Raw genomic sequence first — 16814 nt, 5'->3', positions numbered from 1 at the left:
CCCCCCTGCTGCGCACACACCTTGCGCACACCCCCCCTCATTGCACACATCACCCCCCTGCCTTACGTATCTGTCACACACACCGTACCTTACACACCCGTTACCCCCCCCTTACATACCCATTACACCCACCTCATAGAGCCATTGCACCTGCACCCACCCCTTACCTGTCCCTTACACCCCCCTTATGCCCCTCTGCCCATTACACACCCATTACCTGCCCAGAACACCCCCCAGTTACACACCTGCTGCACAGATGCCTGCCGCACACTTTTCACACACACCTCCCCCCTTACACACCCATTACACACACACGTACGTGCCCAAAGCCCATTACACGCCTGTAACGCACGCCCCTGCCTGCTACACCCCTGTAAAGCCCCATTACACCCCTGTAACCCCCCCGTTACACCCCCCTGCCCATTACACCCCTGTAATTTCTCCTGTGGCACCCCCTGCTCGTTCCACACCTACAACACCCCCGTTCCACGCCCATCAGATGTCCCCTTACCCCGTTTCACCTCCGGTGCACCCCCTCCCCGACATCTCTGTTAAGACACCAAATACACCCCAGTATTCATTCCCCCACCTCGTGCCTGTCGCACACCCTTTGCACCCCTGTTGCACACCTATTACGCTCTGCCCAGCCTTTGCGCCCCCTTTGCACCCCTGTTGCACACCCTCTGCATATCCGTTACCCTCTGCAAACACTTTGCGCACCCTCCGCACCCCCGTTGCACACCCCTTACCCTTTGCACACGCTTTGCACGTCCGTTTTACACGCCCTTTACCCTGTGCTCGCCCTCTGCACACCCGTCGCACCCCCGTTACACCCCGTTTACCCTTGGCACCCCCGTTACGCCCCGGCTGCCCGTCGGCGCGCCCCCGCGGGGGCCCGTGAGTGTGTGTGTGTGTGTGTGTGTGTCCCCTCCTTCCCCCGGTGCCCGCCCCGGACCCGCCCCGGACCCGCCCCTTCCCGGCCCCGCCCCCCGCCGGGCGGGCGCAGCCAATGGGGGCGGGCGGGGCCGCCGGGCCCGGGCGGGCACCGCGCTATAATGATCCCTACGGCGCCGCCGCCGCCACCGCGCCGTCCGCCCGCCCCGCCGCCCCCGGCCCGGCCCCGGCCCCCGGCCGACCGGCGCTAGGGCCGGAGCAGCCCCGCGGGAAGATGAACTACCTGGTGAGCGGGGGGCGACCGGGGAGGGGCGGGGACGGGAGGCGAGGCGAGGCTCCCCGCGGGGCCCGGGGCCGCGCGTGGCCCCCCCGCTCCTCGCCTCAGGCAGGACGCGGGGCCCCGGGATAACGGCTCGCGGGGCGGTGTCCGTCGTCCCCCCCCCGCCCCCGGCCTCTGCCCCGTTGTGGAGGAGGAGGAGGAGGAGGGGGAAGGCCGCAGGCCGGCCCCCCACCTCCCTCTCCGAGCCCGGGCAGGGCTCCCCCCGGGGCGGGCGGGCCCCCTCGCCTGACCTTGGCCCAGCTCCCGCCGTGCCGGCGGCGGTGAGGCCTTGCCCGGCGGCCCTCCTGCCCGGCGGCTGACCGGGAGCCCCGGGGAGCCCCACAGGCCTCCCTCCCCGGGCCGCGGGCCGCCTGCCAGGCGGGGTGGGCGCCGGCGGCAGGCGGGGGAACCCGGCAGGAGCAGGCGGCCCGAGCCTCCCTGCCCGGCCGCTGCGGGGAGGCGGGAGAGCCGGTGTGTTCAGCCCCGCCATCCCGGGCGGCGGCGGGAGCCCGCGGCTAGGCCGTGGCCTGTCCCGCCGCCGCCATGGCACCGGTAAGTCCCGGCGGAGGCCGCAGAGCTCCGGTAAGGTGCCCGTGGGCCGTGGCCTGGGCGGGACGTCGTGGCACGCAGCCCGCGTCTGCCGTGGGGACGGCCGGCACCGTGGGCTGGAAGGGGCCCGGGCCCGGCGGTGGCTGGCGTGGGGATGGCTACGGCTGCGGCTGACTCACCGCCCTGGCACTTCCTCCCCGGCGGCGGTGGGAAGGGGAGGGAAAGGCAGAGGAGGTCCCCCCGAAACCGGGGAGGCGGAAGGGCCCGGCCCCTTCCTAGCACCACCTCCGGGAAGGATGGGTTGAACTCCAGCGGGGAAGGAAGAGGCGGCTGGAGCGGGGACATCCAGCCGGTGGGACCCGCTCGGCAAAGCCCACCCCCCGGCCCGCGGGGCTCCGGCCCGGCGCTGGGCACCGTCGTCTGCCGGCATGACTCCCCACCGGCCGGCGGGGCCCGGCTCACCGCCCCGGCGCGGGCTTCTCTTGCAGAACGTGCTGGCCAAGGCGCTCTACGACAACGTGGCCGAGTCCCCGGACGAGCTCTCCTTCCGCAAGGGCGACATCATGACGGTGCTGGAGCGCAACACGCAGGGGCTGGACGGCTGGTGGCTCTGCTCGCTCCACGGCCGTCAGGGCATCGTCCCCGGGAACCGCCTCAAGATCCTGGTAGGGATGTACGACAAGAAGCAGCAGCAGCAGCAAGCGCCTGGCCCGGCACAGGGGCAGGCACCGCCGCAGCCGCCGGTGCCCCAGCCGGCTCTGCCTTACCACCACCAAGGGGGCTACACCCCGCTATCGCCTGCCTCGCAGTACACCCCCATGCACCCTGCTTATGCCCCTCAAGGGGACAACGTCTACCTGATGCCGGTCCCCAGCAAGGGACAGCAGGGTCTCTACCCTGGCTCTGTGCCCGCTGGACAGTTTCCGCCTGCCCCGGCTAAGCAGCCGCCCGCCTACCCGAAGCAGACACCTCCCCACGCCTTCCCCAGCCCTGGCCAGGAGATCTACCAGGTGCCCCCCTCCCTGGGCCAAGCAGCAGAGGCGTACCCCGGGGGTTCTGCCAGCCCCCCCCAGGATGTCTACCAGGTTCCTCCCTCGGCCAGTCAGGCTCAAGACATCTACCAGGTGCCCCCGTCGTTGGACATGAGGAGCTGGGAAGGTCACAAACCCCAGGGAAAGGTAGGACAGGTGGGCTGGGGAGGTGGTGGCACGGTTGCGGGGTGCTCTGTGGTCCACAGTGGCGAATGTGTGCCAGAGCTGTGGGGCTTTGGCTTATCTGCCTGTCACTGTTTCTTAGAGCAGGCAGCCCTTGTGCCTGTCGTGGGGGGGTGCATGGGCATCCTTCCCCGTGCCACTGGCAGGAGTGGGCATGCCAGGGGCGTCCCTGCGGTGGCTGAGGTGCCCTTGTTGGTGTGGACTATCTAGCTCGGGGCTGGCACAGCGTTCAGCACTGAGGTCCTCTTGGTCTCTCGCATGGGCTCTGCTGGCATCACCAAGGGCACAGCAGCCGTGCCTGAGGTGGGCGTGAGGTGCTGGTAACCCAAGAGCTGCTTGGAGATGGCCCTTGGCCAGACCCTGCAGCTATGGAGGAGGCTGTGGTACCTCGCGTGATGCTGAACTGTTTTCTTACTTATGGGAACGTGGGCAGGGGTGGGCAACCGGTGCCAGCATGTCCTGGCCATGCCAGGGAGCCTGCCATTGCTTGCCAGTTGGGTTTACCGGCGAGGCAATAGTGAGCCACCAGCGTGTCCCCAGCATGGGTATGCTGTCCAGGACAGCCTAACAGCTACATCCCGGACACCAGGCTCCTCCCGGCTCTGCCCCTTCCCTGGCACGTCATCCTGGGGAAGAGGAGCGAGGCCTTTTCGGCATCGCTTTTTGCAGGAAGACTACCCTGACTCACACCCCTGGAAAGCAGCCGGTGAGCGGGGGGGCTGCTAAATCACGACCAGGGCACAGGGAGCATCCTAAAAGAGAGGACCAGCCTGGCATCTCTGCCAGTTGCTCAGCCCTTCTTGCCTCCGGCATCGGCTGGGCAGGGTGCCATGACCCTCTGGGTTTGGTTATTTGCAGTTCTTGTGTCCCCAGTGTACAGCAAGGTGGGCACGGAGTTGCGGGCAGGGATCTGCCAATGCCCTGCGGGCATTGGCAGATCCCTGCCCGCAACTCCGTGCCCGAATTGGCCGTTCCCTTCTGCACGCCGTGGCTGTGCCGGCTGGGCTTTGTCTCTCACCGAGGCTCGCCGCTATAAATAACCGGTGATATCATCCCCTGTCCCCGGCGTCGCTGCTGCGAGAAGCGTGCACGCCCGGCCGGGGAGCGCCCTCCCGTGGGCACTGGCTTGCCCGGTGCTGGACAGTCTGGTACCAGATTTGGCGCACCCATCCTTTCTCCAGCCCTATCGTTGGGTTTTGGGGGATGGTGATGCAGGGTGGGGGGCAGGCTGGGGATGCTCGGCGGTACCCACCTCATCCCTTTCCCTCTTGCCAGGTGCTGGTACCCACTCGCGTCGGGCAAGTGTACGTCTACGACTCCCCCAAGGGCGAGCAGGATGAGTACGATTTCCCTCGTCACCTCCTCTCTGCGGGCTCCCAGGAGATATATGATGTGCCGCCTGTCCGAGGGGGGGTCCCAAGCCAGTTCAGCCAGGAGGTGAGGCTGGTCGGGGTGGGGGGAGAGGGGGGCACTGGCTCCATCCCCTGGCACAGGAGGTGCTCCGGCACAGCCTGGGATCCAAACCTGGGCAGATCACACCCAAAGCTGGGCACGTTATGGGCCTCAGGGCTGCTTCTGGCACCTCCATCCTTCCCTGCCGGTCCCTGGGAGGAGGTAGGTGCCCATGCCATCACTGACAGACCATCCTATGTGTCCCCCTCCCCCCTCCAGGTCTATGACACTCCCCCCATGGCAGTGAAGGGTCCCAATGGGCAGGACCCAGGGCAGGAGATCTATGACGTGCCCCCCAGTGTGGAGAAGAACCTGCACCAAACTGTAAGTGCTGCTGGGAAGCTCCTAGCTTCTCCGTATAAGACAGACACATTTTACAGTGAGAACAATTGCTCACTGGAACAACCTCCCCACGGATGTGGTGGTGTCCCTGGCACTGGAGGCTTTCAAGATGCGAGGGGACAGTGTGCTGGATGATCTTATCTAAGGGATGGTTTTAGACCAGATGATCTTTTGAGGTCCCTTCCAACCTGGGCTGCTCTAGGATTTTCTGATTCTCGCCCCAAAGGGGATGTGGGAGGCTGGGGGTGCTGTGGCAGGGCTGTGTCCATGGGGCCAGGGGCACCCCCGGGGTGCATGGCTCATGGTGTTCACCCAGTGCCATCTTGCATGCCTGGAGCTGGTGCTTACATGCACTGCAGCTTGCCTGTGCACCCGGGCTGGCTCTCCCAGCAGCGCTCATGGTGCATGCCACTGCCCTTACAGGTGTACGATGTCCCCCCATCGGTGAGCAAGGACGTGCCTGATGGCCCAGCACGGGAGGAGACCTATGATGTGCCCCCTGCCTTTGCCAAGCAGAAAGCCTTTGACCCCTCCCGCCACCCCCTCATCCTGGCCCAGCAGGAGCCCTACTTGCCAGAGGATGTCTATGACGTGCCACCAGCAGCCGGGAAAGGTGTCTCCGAGCCACCACTCACCCATGAGATCTACGACGTGCCCCCCAGCCTCAAGAAGCTGGGGGGGTCAGCATTCCCCTCCCAGGAGGTGTACGACGTGCCCCGAGACCTGCACGCCCCAGGCAAGGGCTCCCTGGACACAGAGGGCGAGTACATCTATGATGTCCCACCACAAGTGGACCGTGAGGCCAAGGGCGCTGATGCCAAACGCCTCTCTGCCTCCAGCACAGGCAGCACCCGCAGCAACATCTCCACATCCTCGCTGGACGTGGTGCCTGTGAAGGAGCCGGCCAAGGGAGCCAGCAAAGAGTTCTCCCTGGACTTGGACGCCGCCATGGAGACACTGGCCAAGCTCCAGCATGGTGTCGGCGGCGCCGTCTCCTACCTCATGTCCTTCATCGGTGCCAACTGGCGCAGCCCTGAGCACATGGAGGCCAATGCCGCCAGCATCCGCGGGGCAGCCGAGGGTGTCCGGACGGCCCTCCGGGACCTGCTGGAGTTTGCCCGGGGGGCAGTGGGCAATGCTGCACAGGCCTCTGACCGTTCCCTCTATGCCAAGCTCAGCAAGCAGCTGCAGAAGATGGAGGAGGTCTACCAGGCCCTGGCACGGCATGGCCAAGCGCTGGATGCTTGCCACTGGGCCCCAAGCGCCCTGGCCAGTGGCAAGCCGGGTACGGATGACTTGGAGCACTTTGTCATGCACTCACGTGGCGTCCCCGATGACACCAAGCAGTTGGCCTCCTTCCTGCACGGCAACGCCTCCCTCCTCTTCAAACGGACAAAGCCGGTGGCGGAGAGCGGTGGCCATGGGCCCCCTCACCCCTCCGACAAGGCTAGCAGCATCCAGTCGCGGCCCCTGCCCTCCCCGCCCAAGCTGCTGGCCCAGGAGTCGCCCGATGGGCCCTACGAGAACAGCGAGAGTGGCTGGATGGAGGATTACGACTACGTTCATCTCCAGGTGGGCGCAGGCAGGGAGGGCTGCTCCCCATGGGTGGGTTTTGTGCCAGTGGCTCCCCGGCACAGGGGCATCGGGCAGTTCTGACTGCGGTGGTGCTTCTGCCACCCACATCTTGCTTTTAGCCTCCTTCTTGAGGACTGTGGGGACCAGGGGTGTCCCACGGCAGGCAGGGGCTCACTCCCAGCAAAGCTGGTGTTGTTGACCCCTGTGTCATGCCCCTTCCTTCCCTGCAGGGCAAGGAGGAGTTTGAGAAGACCCAGAAGGAGCTGCTGGAGAAAGGCAACATCATCCGGCAGAGCAAGGACCAGCTGGAGCACCAGCAGGTAACGGAGCCAGGGCAGGTGGGTGCTGCTGGGCACAGCTCTTGGAGTGGGCAGCAGGGTTTTGGCTTCTGCTCCCCTTGTACCCCCTGCCACCACTCTGGACCACAGCTCCCTCTTGCATGGCTGTCCCCACAGTGGGTTCTGGCTCACCTCCCCATGCCAGCGCTGTGCCAGCAAAGAAGGGCATCGGTGCCTTGTTCCTGGAGAGGAACCTGGCACAACTGTCTTGGGGCTGGCACTGTCCCTTGCTGTTTTCCCCAGGGCAGAGCTGTCGCCCAGGGCTGGTGGCCACAGCCACCTGTACTGGTGGCTCCATGGAGGGGAGTGGGTGCTGGCTCGATAGCTGTCCTGCCTCACACCCATCCCTCCCGCAGCTGAAGCAGTTCGAGCGGCTGGAGCAGGAGGTGACGCGCCCCATCGACAATGACCTGTCCAACTGGAGCCCCCCCCAGCACTACAGCCCGGCACGGGGTGGCGGGGCCCTGTGTCCTGCCGACCGCCAGCTCCTCCTCTTCTACCTGGAGCAGTGCGAGGCCAACCTCACCACGCTCACCAATGCCGTTGACGCCTTCTTCACCGCTGTCAGCACCAACCAACCCCCCAAGATCTTTGTGGCCCACAGCAAGTTTGTCATCCTCAGTGCCCACAAGCTCGTTTTCATCGGGGACACGCTGTCCCGCCAGGCCAAGGCCCAGGACGTCCAGCACAAGGTGATGCACTACAGCAACCTCCTCTGTGAGATGCTCAAGGAGATTGTGGTGACCACCAAGGCGGCTGCCCTCCACTATCCTTCTCCTGCTGCCTCTAAGGACATGGTGGAGCGTGTCAAGGACCTTGCCAACAGCACACAGCAGTTCAGGATGGTGCTGGGCCAGCTGGCAGCCATGTGATGGCCCTGGGTTGGTGTCCTCTCCCCATGGCCCCCACCCCATCCCTAGACATGCATCCTGTTCCATGAGAGCCCTCTCTACCTGGTGTAAATGAACATGTACATAGAGACTCCCATGTGCACCGGGGGGCTGGAGCTCTGCTGGTAGAGGGGTGAGGGACTGTGGCCATCATCCCCCTTCCTCTTATTTCTTCCTCCCTCCATCCAGAGGCCAGGATTGGTTTCGGAGCTGCGCCCACAATGAAGCAAAGCTGGGAGGTGGATTTGTGCCCATTTCCTCCCTGCTGTCGTCTCGCCGTACAAAACTGGCAGCCGTTCCTGGCCTGGAGGCCCTGGGGCTGTGTCCCTGTTGAATCGAGACAGGGATGCGCCTGGCAATTTGGGGCGATGCTGTAGCTGCTCCACTCTCGGCAGGGCTCCTGAGCAGTCTCTGGTGGCCAGCAGATTTTAATGGTGTGGAAGCCACCTCTGGGCGTGGGACAGTGGGGCAGGGATGGGCTGTGGGTAAGGGTCCCCAGGAGGGTAAGGGGTGAAGGGGGGGGGGGGGGCTGGGGCAGGAGAGGTCTAACCTGTGCATTCTCATGTCATGGGTTTTGCTACTGTACCAGCTGTAATTGAAACGCAAACCGAAATTGGTGCCTTTTGAACACAGGGGAAGCTTCTGCTGGTTCCCAGAGCTATGGAGTTGCAGCCCCCTGAAACTCAGCCCCCTGCCCCTCCCCAGCAGCATAAAGATTTGCATAGAAGCCCCCCCACCTCTGCTGGGTATCTGTGTGTGCCTGCTGGGGGAGGAGGGACACCCTGGGGAGCAGCTGGGGTATCCTGTTGTGTTGTGTGTGTTGTCATCCTGTCCTATCTGCCCCCCACAAAGAGCATGGCACATGGGGACTGCGGTGTCCCCCACCACCCATGCCTGCCTGTGAGACGGAGGGGTCAGGGGAGGGCATGGGGGCATCTGTTACCCTGTCCCCATCCCACCTGGGATGTCCCTATACCCACCTGGCCAGGAGCTGGGTGAAGGCATGGATGCGCTGGGCTTTGGCCAGATCCTGGGGGTGGAAGATGAGGAGGCAGTGGAAGTTGCTGTCACCTATGTGTCCTACTGTGGGTCAGGTGACGTGTGGGGGGGGAGGATGGCAGGCCACCAACTAGACACACACACACACACACACCCCGCCCCCAACATCAGGGGGCTGCAATGCCATTGACCAGTGAGGCCGGAGTCCTGCGTGTCCCGCTTGGTCTCTACCACCATAGCTGGCAGGCAGGAGGTGGGCACACAGATGTCTGTGGAGCAGCCCCGGGCTGGGCAGGACAGAGCCGTGGCACACACAGCTCCATGGGGTGCTGCTGCCATTGTCCCTGTCCCACTGCCCATCCCTCACCTGGCAGCCTGCTTCCTGTGAGGGGCCAGTGAGTGGGTGCCCCTGCAGCCCCCACTCAGCCCAGCCTCCCACTGCCCACCTGGCCTGGGTCCAGGGCTGGTGGTGTGGAGCAGGGACCCATCCGGCAGCACCACACCCAGGTTAAGCATGTGGGGCTGCATGGTGCTGTAGCATACCATGTTAGTGCTCAAAGCACCCGTGGCTGCCATGCCACACAGCGAGGTGTCTGCCCTGTAGTCTGCAGGCAGGGGACAGGGATGGTATGGGTGGCTGGTTTGGGCACAGGACCCTGGTGCACCCCGGGGACTGTGGCACTCGCTCCCCCTTGGGTACCCCACTGCGCCCCTGGGATCATGGTACCCCGTAGGGAAACCAACACCCCCAGGGACCACGGCCCCCATGGGACCCCCAGCCCCATGACCACCCCCGCTACCCCGCTGGGACTACGGCACCCTTGGCCCCATGGGCACACCCAGCACCCCCAGTGCTCCCAGCATGCCCAGCCCCACAGGTGTCCCCCCCACACCTCCGGTGCCACCACCCCCAGCCCCGGGGCCCCCCTGGTTGCTCGCTGGTGCCCACGGTACCGACGGGGAACCAGAGCCCGGTGCCACGCAGGTGGCTGTTGAGGGCCTTGCGGGTGACGCCGGGCTCCACCGTCACCGAGAAGTCCTCGAGGCTCAGCTCCGCGATGGCGTCCATGCGGCTCAGGTCGAAGCAGACGCCGCCCTGGCGCGGGGGCACCGGCGCGGCTGGGCACGGCTGGCCGCCGAGAGCCCGCGGGCAGGGGCCGGGCAGGGGGTGCAGGGGGGGGCCTGTACCTGCACGGCATTGACGCCGCCCTCGAGGCCGGTGCCGGTGCCGAAGGGCACCATGGGCACGCGGCAGCGGTAGCAGAGCGCCGCCAGCTCCTGCACCTGCCCCACTGCCTGGGGCCACACCACGGCGTCCGGCGGGGCGCAGCTGAGGGCACAGGGCGGCACCGCTGCCCCACGGACCTCACCGTCCCCGAGACCCTTCCCCTCCCCAGCCTCTTCCCGTGTCCCTTCCCCCCCGCAGACCCTTTCCCTGCCCAGACCCTTCCCCTCCCTATGCCCCCTCCCGTCCCCACGGCCCTTCCCCAACCCAGACCCTTCCCCAGCCCCGTGGCCCTTCCTCTCCTCAGACCCTCCTGCTCCCCGGACCCTTCTCTTCCCCACGGCCCTTCCCCAAACCAGGACCCTTTTTTTCCCTGCCCATGGCCCTTCCCCAACCCAGACCTTCTACCCTCTCCCCAGACCCTGCCCTTCCCACCTCCCTTCCCTTTCCCATGGCCGGTGCCCTCCCCAGACCCTGCCCTTCCCCACCTCCTTTCCCTTGCCCGCGGCCCTGCCCTTCCCCACCTCCCCTCGCTTTCCCGTGGCCGTTGCCCTCCCCAGACCCTGCCCTTCCCCACCTCCCTTCCCCTCCCCAGGACCCTTCCCCTCCCCAGACCCTGCCCTTCCCCACGGCCCTTCCCCTCCCCAGGAGGACCCTTCCCCTCCCCAGACCCTGCCCCCTGGGGCTCCCGGCCCTGGGACCCACACGTGCATGGACACGGCGTGGCCGTGCTGCTCGCGCACTGCCATGGCCGTGGAGACGTTGGGGCCCCCGACCACCGCCCTCAGGGCCTCCACGAAGTCGGGGGGCAGCGGGCGCTGGCGGGGGGCGAGGGCCCGTCAGGGCGCGGGCAGCAGGGTCCGGCCCGGGGCCCAGCGGCCCAGGACCCCCCCTGCAGCTGGGGGTGCGGGGCCACCCTGGGACCCCCATCCCGCCGTGCCCCACGGGACCCCCCCGCCCCCGCCCGGCCCCACCTTGGAGCAGCAGCTCCGGCGCCCCAGGGCCCCCCCCAGCCCCAGCACCCGCCGCAGAGCCATGGTGGGGACGGCCAGCGCCTGCCCGGGGCCCGGCCCCCGCTCCCGTCCCCTCCCGTCCCCTCCCCTCCCGCCGCCACCGGCACCGCCACCGCCACGTTAAGGTGGCTCCGGCTGGCGGGGCCGCGGGGCCGCGACGAGCGTCCCCTCCCCGCCGGGGGGGGCCCCGCGCCCCCGGCCCGGGGCTGTCCCCACAGCTGGCCGGGGGTCCCCAGAGCCGGCCTTGTCCCCACACGTGCGCCCGGCTGTCCCCGCCGCCCCCCGGTGTCCCCAGCCAGGGCGGGTGCCCCCGTGCCTGGCCAGGTGTCCCGCTCCCCAGCCGGGTGTCCCCGTGGGAGCTCCCACACCCGGCCTCGCCCCACACCTGCTCTACAGCCGGCGTCCCCGAGCCTGCTCAGGCGTCCCTGCACCTGGCCGCCCACCCCTGCCTCGCTCCGGTGTGCCCGGCGGAGGCCACGGGTCCCCAGGCCTCCTGTCCTCCTTGGCCAGGGGTCCCTAAGCCCGGCCGGGTGTCCCTGCAGCCGGCCGGGGGTTCCCGACCCCCTGGGAGGCCACACGTCCCCAAGCCTCCAGCCCTCCCGGCCAGTTGTCCCCACGCCCCCCGTCCATCTGTCCCCACGCCCGGAGAAGTGTCCCTAAACCCACCGCATGCCCCTGTCCCCAGCCACGCGTCCCCCAGTCGCTCGGCTGCCCCGTGCCCCCTTCCCACCCAACCCGGCGCCACAGTGAGGATGCAGCGTGGTGAGGTTGGCAGCGTTTATTGCCGGCCTCAGTTGGCCGCCAGGATGGAGTTGATCCAGTTCCGGAGCTTGGTGACACGGGCGTAGACACCGGGCATGTTGGGGTCGCAGGTGCTGCTGCCCCAGGAGACGATGCCCACCAAGTTCCAGACACCGTCCTTCTGGCACACCAGCGGGCCCCCAGAGTCGCCCTGTGGGCAGCGGGTGAGCACAGGGGCTGGGGGGTGGTGGGGGTCCATGGGGCAGGAAGGGGCAGGGGGCAGGGGGAGCTGGGGGCACCTACCATGCAGGAGGAGGCACCATCAGCACCGGCACACACCATCACATCAGCAATGCGGTATCCCCAGTACTGCTTGCACTGCGGGTTGGTGAGCAGGGGCAGGGCTGCCTGCTGCAGCACCGTCGGAGTCGCCGAGGCTGTGGGCAAGCGGGGCGGTGTCAGCGCCGGGGACGAGAATGGGAATTGGGGCAGGGATGGGGATTGGGATGTGGAAAGGTATGTGGAGGAGGATGACAACGAGGATTGGGATGGGCGTGGAGATGAGGAGAGGAATGGGTCAGGGTTGGGGACTGGGGATGTGGATGAGGAAGGGGACAGGGATGAGAATGGCGATGAGGACAGGGATGGGATGGGATAGGAATAGGGAATTGGGTTGGGGCTGAGGATGAGGATGGTGGATTGGGATGGAGACAGGAAAGTGCAGTACCATTGGGGTCAGTGAGCCCCCAGCCGGTGGTGACGCAGGTCATGCCCCCTGGGAAGTCATCGGTGGGCTGAGGCAGGCAGACAGGGGACACACGGGCCGACAGCCGTGCTGGGGTGGCCAGTTTGAGCAGAGTGATGTCGTCGCGGATGGTCAGCATGTTGAACTTGGGGTTCTTGAAGACCTGGACAGGCAGCACCGCTCCCAGTGCCCACACCCTCAGCCAGGGCGCTGGGCACTGGGGACTCCACAGGGACTGACAGGGACCATGGGGACTGAGAGGGACCCCGGGGACGGATGGGAACCCCATGGAATGGCCCTGTGCGTCCCAGGCTGATGGGGTCCCTGGGGTGCAGATTCCAACCCCTGGGGCACAGGGGAGCAGGGAGGCGACAGGGGACTCATGGGGACCCCAGGGAGCAGACCCCAAGTCCTGGGCTGAAAGGAACCCAGGAAGCAGATCCCAGCCCTGGGGGCAGATGGGTGGACACCCCAGGGACACCAACAGGGACTCGGGGGGATCCCCAGCTGAGGTGCCCCCAGGGAACAGGAGAAAACCCCAGGCACCGACGGATGCCAGGGACCAGGGCGCAGACCCCAGTCCTCAGGATGATGGGGTCACCAACGAACCCACGTCCCACCCAGGGCTGCTGCCAGCCGGGGACCTTGGGGCTGCTCAGGGCTCCACAGGGACACCCCAGGTCACACCACCTGCTGGGATGAGGGGACCCTGGGGGCCTGACCCCATCCCTTGGGGGTCCTGGGGATGGGATCCTGACCTGAGGGATGACGGAGAGAAGGGACACCCCAGGGGACCCCAGCCCAGGGATGCAGGGCGCCATGGACACCCTAGGGACCCTGACCCTCAGAATATGGGGAACCAGGGACCCCCTGGGGACCCGAGCCCCAGGATAAGAGGACCCAGACCCCCAAGGTTCCCCATGGTGACTGTGGGACCCCACAGGCACACAGCCCCCACACCGGTGGTACCTTCTCGATGGTGAGCTTCTGTTCATCAGGGGAGGGTGAGGCCTGGTCATATGCGCCCACCACCACAGTGTCAGTGGTCCTGGGCACAAGCAAGTGCTGAGCACCAGGCACTGGCACAGGGATGGGGTTTCCTTGGGGAACCCCATGCCCGTGCCCAGCCCTGCGCCAGCCAGTGGCAGAGCTGGTGCCTACCTGACACCGCAGTGGGCAGCAGTGACCACCCAGTATTCGCTGATCAGTGACCCGCCGCAGAAGTGGAAGCCATCATAGCGCTAGTGGGGAGAGCTGCCGTCAGCACCGCCGGCACTGCCGCCGGGGTTCTCTGTGCCCAGCTCCTGCCCCGGTAACCATCCCGGCACCCAGTATAGCACCCGCCCCACCTTGGGCACTTACCTGGAGGGAGACCTGCCATGGCCAGGACCCTGGCACCGCCGGCTCCCCATTGACAATGCGGTTGTAGCCAGGGATGACGGGTGCGATGGCGGGCACACCGCAGCCTGTGGGGCACAGGCAGACATGGGACGGGGGCTCCGAACGCCCCAGCCCCATGCTCCCCCACTGCTGCCACCCCCCTGAGCCCCTTGCCCACCCCACCGAGCCCCACAGCCCCACGCACTGTCCAGGGAGAGGGTGGCACGGGCAGAGCCCGCAAGCGCCAGGCAGCTCAGCAGCCACAGCAGAGCCATCGCCACTCGTGGGGACAGACCCTGCCTGGGGACCAGTAGCTCTTATACCTGCCGCTGGGCACGTCCCTGCCGCTGGCCTTGCCGCCACGGCCTCGGGAGATAGTGTGGCGCCCAGCACGCCTCTGCCAGCACAGTGCCAGCCTTGGCATTGTGGCCATCACCCAACCCCTGGGTTCCATGCACCATGCCAAGGAGCATGCTGAAGCCAGAACTTAGACCCCCACCAGCACTGCCCCATGACGCAAGCCAAGGCCACCGACTCCAGGTGCCATGCTCCCAGGGCCTGTCCTGGCACTGTGCCGGGTGCCACACTATCTCCCGAGGCCGTGGCGGCAAGGCCAGCGGCAGGGACGTGCCCAGCGGCAGGTATAAGAGCTACTGGTCCCCAGGCAGGGTCTGTCCCCACGAGTGGCGATGGCTCTGCTGTGGCTGCTGAGCTGCCTGGCGCTTGCGGGCTCTGCCCGTGCCACCCTCTCCCTGGACAGTGCGTGGGGCTGTGGGGCTCGGTGGGGTGGGCAAGGGGCTCAGGGGGGTGGCAGCAGTGGGGGAGCATGGGGCTGGGGCGTTCGGAGCCCCCGTCCCATGTCTGCCTGTGCCCCACAGGCTGCGGTGTGCCCGCCATCGCACCCGTCATCCCTGGCTACAACCGCATTGTCAATGGGGAGCCGGCGGTGCCAGGGTCCTGGCCATGGCAGGTCTCCCTCCAGGTAAGTGCCCAAGGTGGGGCGGGTGCTATACTGGGTGCCGGGATGGTTACCGGGGCAGGAGCTGGGCACAGAGAACCCCGGCGGCAGTGCCGGCGGTGCTGACGGCAGCTCTCCCCACTAGCGCTATGATGGCTTCCACTTCTGCGGCGGGTCACTGATCAGCGAATACTGGGTGGTCACTGCTGCCCACTGCGGTGTCAGGTAGGCACCAGCTCTGCCACTGGCTGGCGCAGGGCTGGGCACGGGCATGGGGTTCCCCAAGGAAACCCCATCCCTGTGCCAGTGCCTGGTGCTCAGCACTTGCTTGTGCCCAGGACCACTGACACTGTGGTGGTGGGCGCATATGACCAGGCCTCACCCTCCCCTGATGAACAGAAGCTCACCATCGAGAAGGTACCACCGGTGTGGGGGCTGTGTGCCTGTGGGGTCCCACAGTCACCATGGGGAACCTTGGGGGTCTGGGTCCTCTTATCCTGGGGCTCGGGTCCCCAGGGGGTCCCTGGTTCCCCATATTCTGAGGGTCAGGGTCCCTAGGGTGTCCATGGCGCCCTGCATCCCTGGGCTGGGGTCCCCTGGGGTGTCCCTTCTCTCCGTCATCCCTCAGGTCAGGATCCCATCCCCAGGACCCCCAAGGGATGGGGTCAGGCCCCCAGGGTCCCCTCATCCCAGCAGGTGGTGTGACCTGGGGTGTCCCTGTGGAGCCCTGAGCAGCCCCAAGGTCCCCGGCTGGCAGCAGCCCTGGGTGGGACGTGGGTTCGTTGGTGACCCCATCATCCTGAGGACTGGGGTCTGCGCCCTGGTCCCTGGCATCCGTCGGTGCCTGGGGTTTTCTCCTGTTCCCTGGGGGCACCTCAGCTGGGGATCCCCCCGAGTCCCTGTTGGTGTCCCTGGGGTGTCCACCCATCTGCCCCCAGGGCTGGGATCTGCTTCCTGGGTTCCTTTCAGCCCAGGACTTGGGGTCTGCTCCCTGGGGTCCCCATGAGTCCCCTGTCGCCTCCCTGCTCCCCTGTGCCCCAGGGGTTGGAATCTGCACCCCAGGGACCCCATCAGCCTGGGACGCACAGGGCCATTCCATGGGGTTCCCATCCGTCCCCGGGGTCCCTCTCAGTCCCCATGGTCCCTGTCAGTCCCTGTGGAGTCCCCAGTGCCCAGCGCCCTGGCTGAGGGTGTGGGCACTGGGAGCGGTGCTGCCTGTCCAGGTCTTCAAGAACCCCAAGTTCAACATGCTGACCATCCGCGACGACATCACTCTGCTCAAACTGGCCACCCCAGCACGGCTGTCGGCCCGTGTGTCCCCTGTCTGCCTGCCTCAGCCCACCGATGACTTCCCAGGGGGCATGACCTGCGTCACCACCGGCTGGGGGCTCACTGACCCCAATGGTACTGCACTTTCCTGTCTCCATCCCAATCCACCATCCTCATCCTCAGCCCCAACCCAATTCCCTATTCCTATCCCATCCCATCCCTGTCCTCATCGCCATTCTCATCCCTGTCCCCTTCCTCATCCACATCCCCAGTCCCCAACCCTGACCCATTCCTCTCCTCATCGCCACGCCCATCCCAATCCTCGTTGTCATCCTCCTCCACATACCTTTCCACATCCCAATCCCCATCCCTGCCCCAATTCCCATTCTCGTCCCCGGCGCTGACACCGCCCCGCTTGCCCACAGCCTCGGCGACTCCGACGGTGCTGCAGCAGGCAGCCCTGCCCCTGCTCACCAACCCGCAGTGCAAGCAGTACTGGGGATACCGCATTGCTGATGTGATGGTGTGTGCCGGTGCTGATGGTGCCTCCTCCTGCATGGTAGGTGCCCCCAGCTCCCCCTGCCCCCTGCCCCTTCCTGCCCCATGGACCCCCACCACCCCCCAGCCCCTGTGCTCACCCGCTGCCCACAGGGCGACTCTGGGGGCCCGCTGGTGTGCCAGAAGGACGGTGTCTGGAACTTGGTGGGCATCGTCTCCTGGGGCAGCAGCACCTGCGACCCCAACATGCCCGGTGTCTACGCCCGTGTCACCAAGCTCCGGAACTGGATCAACTCCATCCTGGCGGCCAACTGAGGCCGGCAATAAACGCTGCCAACCTCACCACGCTGCATCCTCACTGTGGCGCCGGGTTGGGTGGGAAGGGGGCACGGGGCAGCCGAGCGACTGGGGGA

The 16814-nt window shown here is 66.7% G+C and overlaps 4 protein-coding genes across 8 annotated transcripts; 2 read left to right on the top strand and 2 right to left on the bottom strand.

Annotated features, from left to right (window-relative positions):
- The first annotated feature begins 1054 nt into the window (after nucleotides 1-1054).
- BCAR1 (BCAR1 scaffold protein, Cas family member) lies at nucleotides 1055-7817 on the top strand. 3 transcript variants are annotated; one of them, XM_049806312.1, is made up of 7 exons: nucleotides 1055-1180; nucleotides 2251-2940; nucleotides 4252-4413; nucleotides 4648-4752; nucleotides 5194-6342; nucleotides 6576-6665; nucleotides 7040-7817. In XM_049806312.1, exons 1-7 carry the CDS (start codon nucleotides 1169-1171, stop codon nucleotides 7553-7555), a joined length of 2724 nt encoding a protein of 907 aa, XP_049662269.1. In that variant the 5' UTR covers nucleotides 1055-1168; the 3' UTR covers nucleotides 7556-7817. The 3 variants fall into 3 exon arrangements, with proteins under 3 accessions (XP_049662269.1, XP_049662271.1, XP_049662270.1); XM_049806314.1 differs by lacking the exon at nucleotides 1055-1180 and adding an exon at nucleotides 1618-1765; XM_049806313.1 differs by lacking the exon at nucleotides 1055-1180 and having other exon boundaries at nucleotides 2069-2940.
- LOC126040222 (probable D-lactate dehydrogenase, mitochondrial) lies at nucleotides 7633-10855 on the bottom strand. The gene is made up of 8 exons (XM_049804207.1): nucleotides 10772-10855; nucleotides 10503-10615; nucleotides 9761-9902; nucleotides 9527-9668; nucleotides 9019-9177; nucleotides 8764-8859; nucleotides 8554-8656; nucleotides 7633-7783 (listed from the first exon to the last, which is right to left on the bottom strand). Exons 1-8 carry the CDS (start codon nucleotides 10832-10834, stop codon nucleotides 7633-7635), a joined length of 969 nt encoding a protein of 322 aa, XP_049660164.1. The 5' UTR covers nucleotides 10835-10855.
- Nucleotides 10856-11600: 745 nt separating this feature from the next.
- Nucleotides 11601-13951, bottom strand: LOC126041202 (chymotrypsinogen 2-like). 2 transcript variants are annotated; one of them, XM_049806573.1, is made up of 7 exons: nucleotides 13882-13951; nucleotides 13659-13762; nucleotides 13458-13537; nucleotides 13266-13344; nucleotides 12279-12459; nucleotides 11855-11988; nucleotides 11601-11762 (listed from the first exon to the last, which is right to left on the bottom strand). In XM_049806573.1, the coding sequence occupies exons 1-7, from the start codon at nucleotides 13949-13951 to the stop codon at nucleotides 11601-11603; spliced, it is 810 nt and encodes a 269-aa protein (XP_049662530.1). The 2 variants fall into 2 exon arrangements, with proteins under 2 accessions (XP_049662530.1, XP_049662531.1); XM_049806574.1 differs by having other exon boundaries at nucleotides 13903-13951.
- A 414-nt stretch (nucleotides 13952-14365) lies between these two features.
- On the top strand, nucleotides 14366-16716 carry LOC126041203 (chymotrypsinogen 2-like). 2 transcript variants are annotated; one of them, XM_049806576.1, is made up of 7 exons: nucleotides 14366-14414; nucleotides 14555-14658; nucleotides 14780-14859; nucleotides 14973-15051; nucleotides 15858-16038; nucleotides 16329-16462; nucleotides 16555-16716. In XM_049806576.1, exons 1-7 carry the CDS (start codon nucleotides 14366-14368, stop codon nucleotides 16714-16716), a joined length of 789 nt encoding a protein of 262 aa, XP_049662533.1. The 2 variants fall into 2 exon arrangements, with proteins under 2 accessions (XP_049662533.1, XP_049662532.1); XM_049806575.1 differs by having other exon boundaries at nucleotides 14366-14435.
- The last annotated feature ends 98 nt before the right edge of the window (nucleotides 16717-16814 follow it).

This window comes from Accipiter gentilis, chromosome 7 (genome assembly GCF_929443795.1).
Source record: "Accipiter gentilis chromosome 7, bAccGen1.1, whole genome shotgun sequence".
In the NCBI taxonomy this organism is placed as follows: domain Eukaryota; kingdom Metazoa; phylum Chordata; class Aves; order Accipitriformes; family Accipitridae; genus Astur; species Astur gentilis.
This window is presented reverse-complemented; position numbering and strand designations above follow the sequence as displayed.

Coding starts and splice junctions, on each gene's coding strand:
- BCAR1 (XM_049806313.1), top strand. CDS start 2,191: ATGACTCCCCACCGGCCGGCGGGGCCCGGCTCACCGCCCCGGCGCGGG. Junction 4,414..4,647: donor CAAGCCAGTTCAGCCAGGAG/GTGAGGCTGGTC, acceptor TCCCCCCTCCAG/GTCTATGACACTCCCCCCAT. Junction 6,343..6,575: donor ACGACTACGTTCATCTCCAG/GTGGGCGCAGGC, acceptor CCTTCCCTGCAG/GGCAAGGAGGAGTTTGAGAA.
- LOC126041202 (XM_049806573.1), bottom strand. CDS start 13,951: ATGGCTCTGCTGTGGCTGCTGAGCTGCCTGGCGCTTGCGGGCTCTGCC. Junction 13,538..13,658: donor CATGGCAGGTCTCCCTCCAG/GTAAGTGCCCAA, acceptor TCTCCCCACTAG/CGCTATGATGGCTTCCACTT. Junction 11,989..12,278: donor GGGGCTCACTGACCCCAATG/GTACTGCACTTT, acceptor GCTTGCCCACAG/CCTCGGCGACTCCGACGGTG.
- LOC126041203 (XM_049806575.1), top strand. CDS start 14,366: ATGGCTCTGCTGTGGCTGCTGAGCTGCCTGGCGCTTGCGGGCTCTGCC. Junction 14,659..14,779: donor CATGGCAGGTCTCCCTCCAG/GTAAGTGCCCAA, acceptor TCTCCCCACTAG/CGCTATGATGGCTTCCACTT. Junction 16,463..16,554: donor ATGGTGCCTCCTCCTGCATG/GTAGGTGCCCCC, acceptor CGCTGCCCACAG/GGCGACTCTGGGGGCCCGCT.
- LOC126040222 (XM_049804207.1), bottom strand. CDS start 10,834: ATGGCTCTGCGGCGGGTGCTGGGGCTGGGGGGGGCCCTGGGGCGCCGG. Junction 10,616..10,771: donor GCCGGAGCTGCTGCTCCAAG/GTGGGGCCGGGC, acceptor GCCCCCCGCCAG/CGCCCGCTGCCCCCCGACTT. Junction 9,669..9,760: donor GCGGCGTCAATGCCGTGCAG/GTACAGGCCCCC, acceptor CCCCCGCGCCAG/GGCGGCGTCTGCTTCGACCT.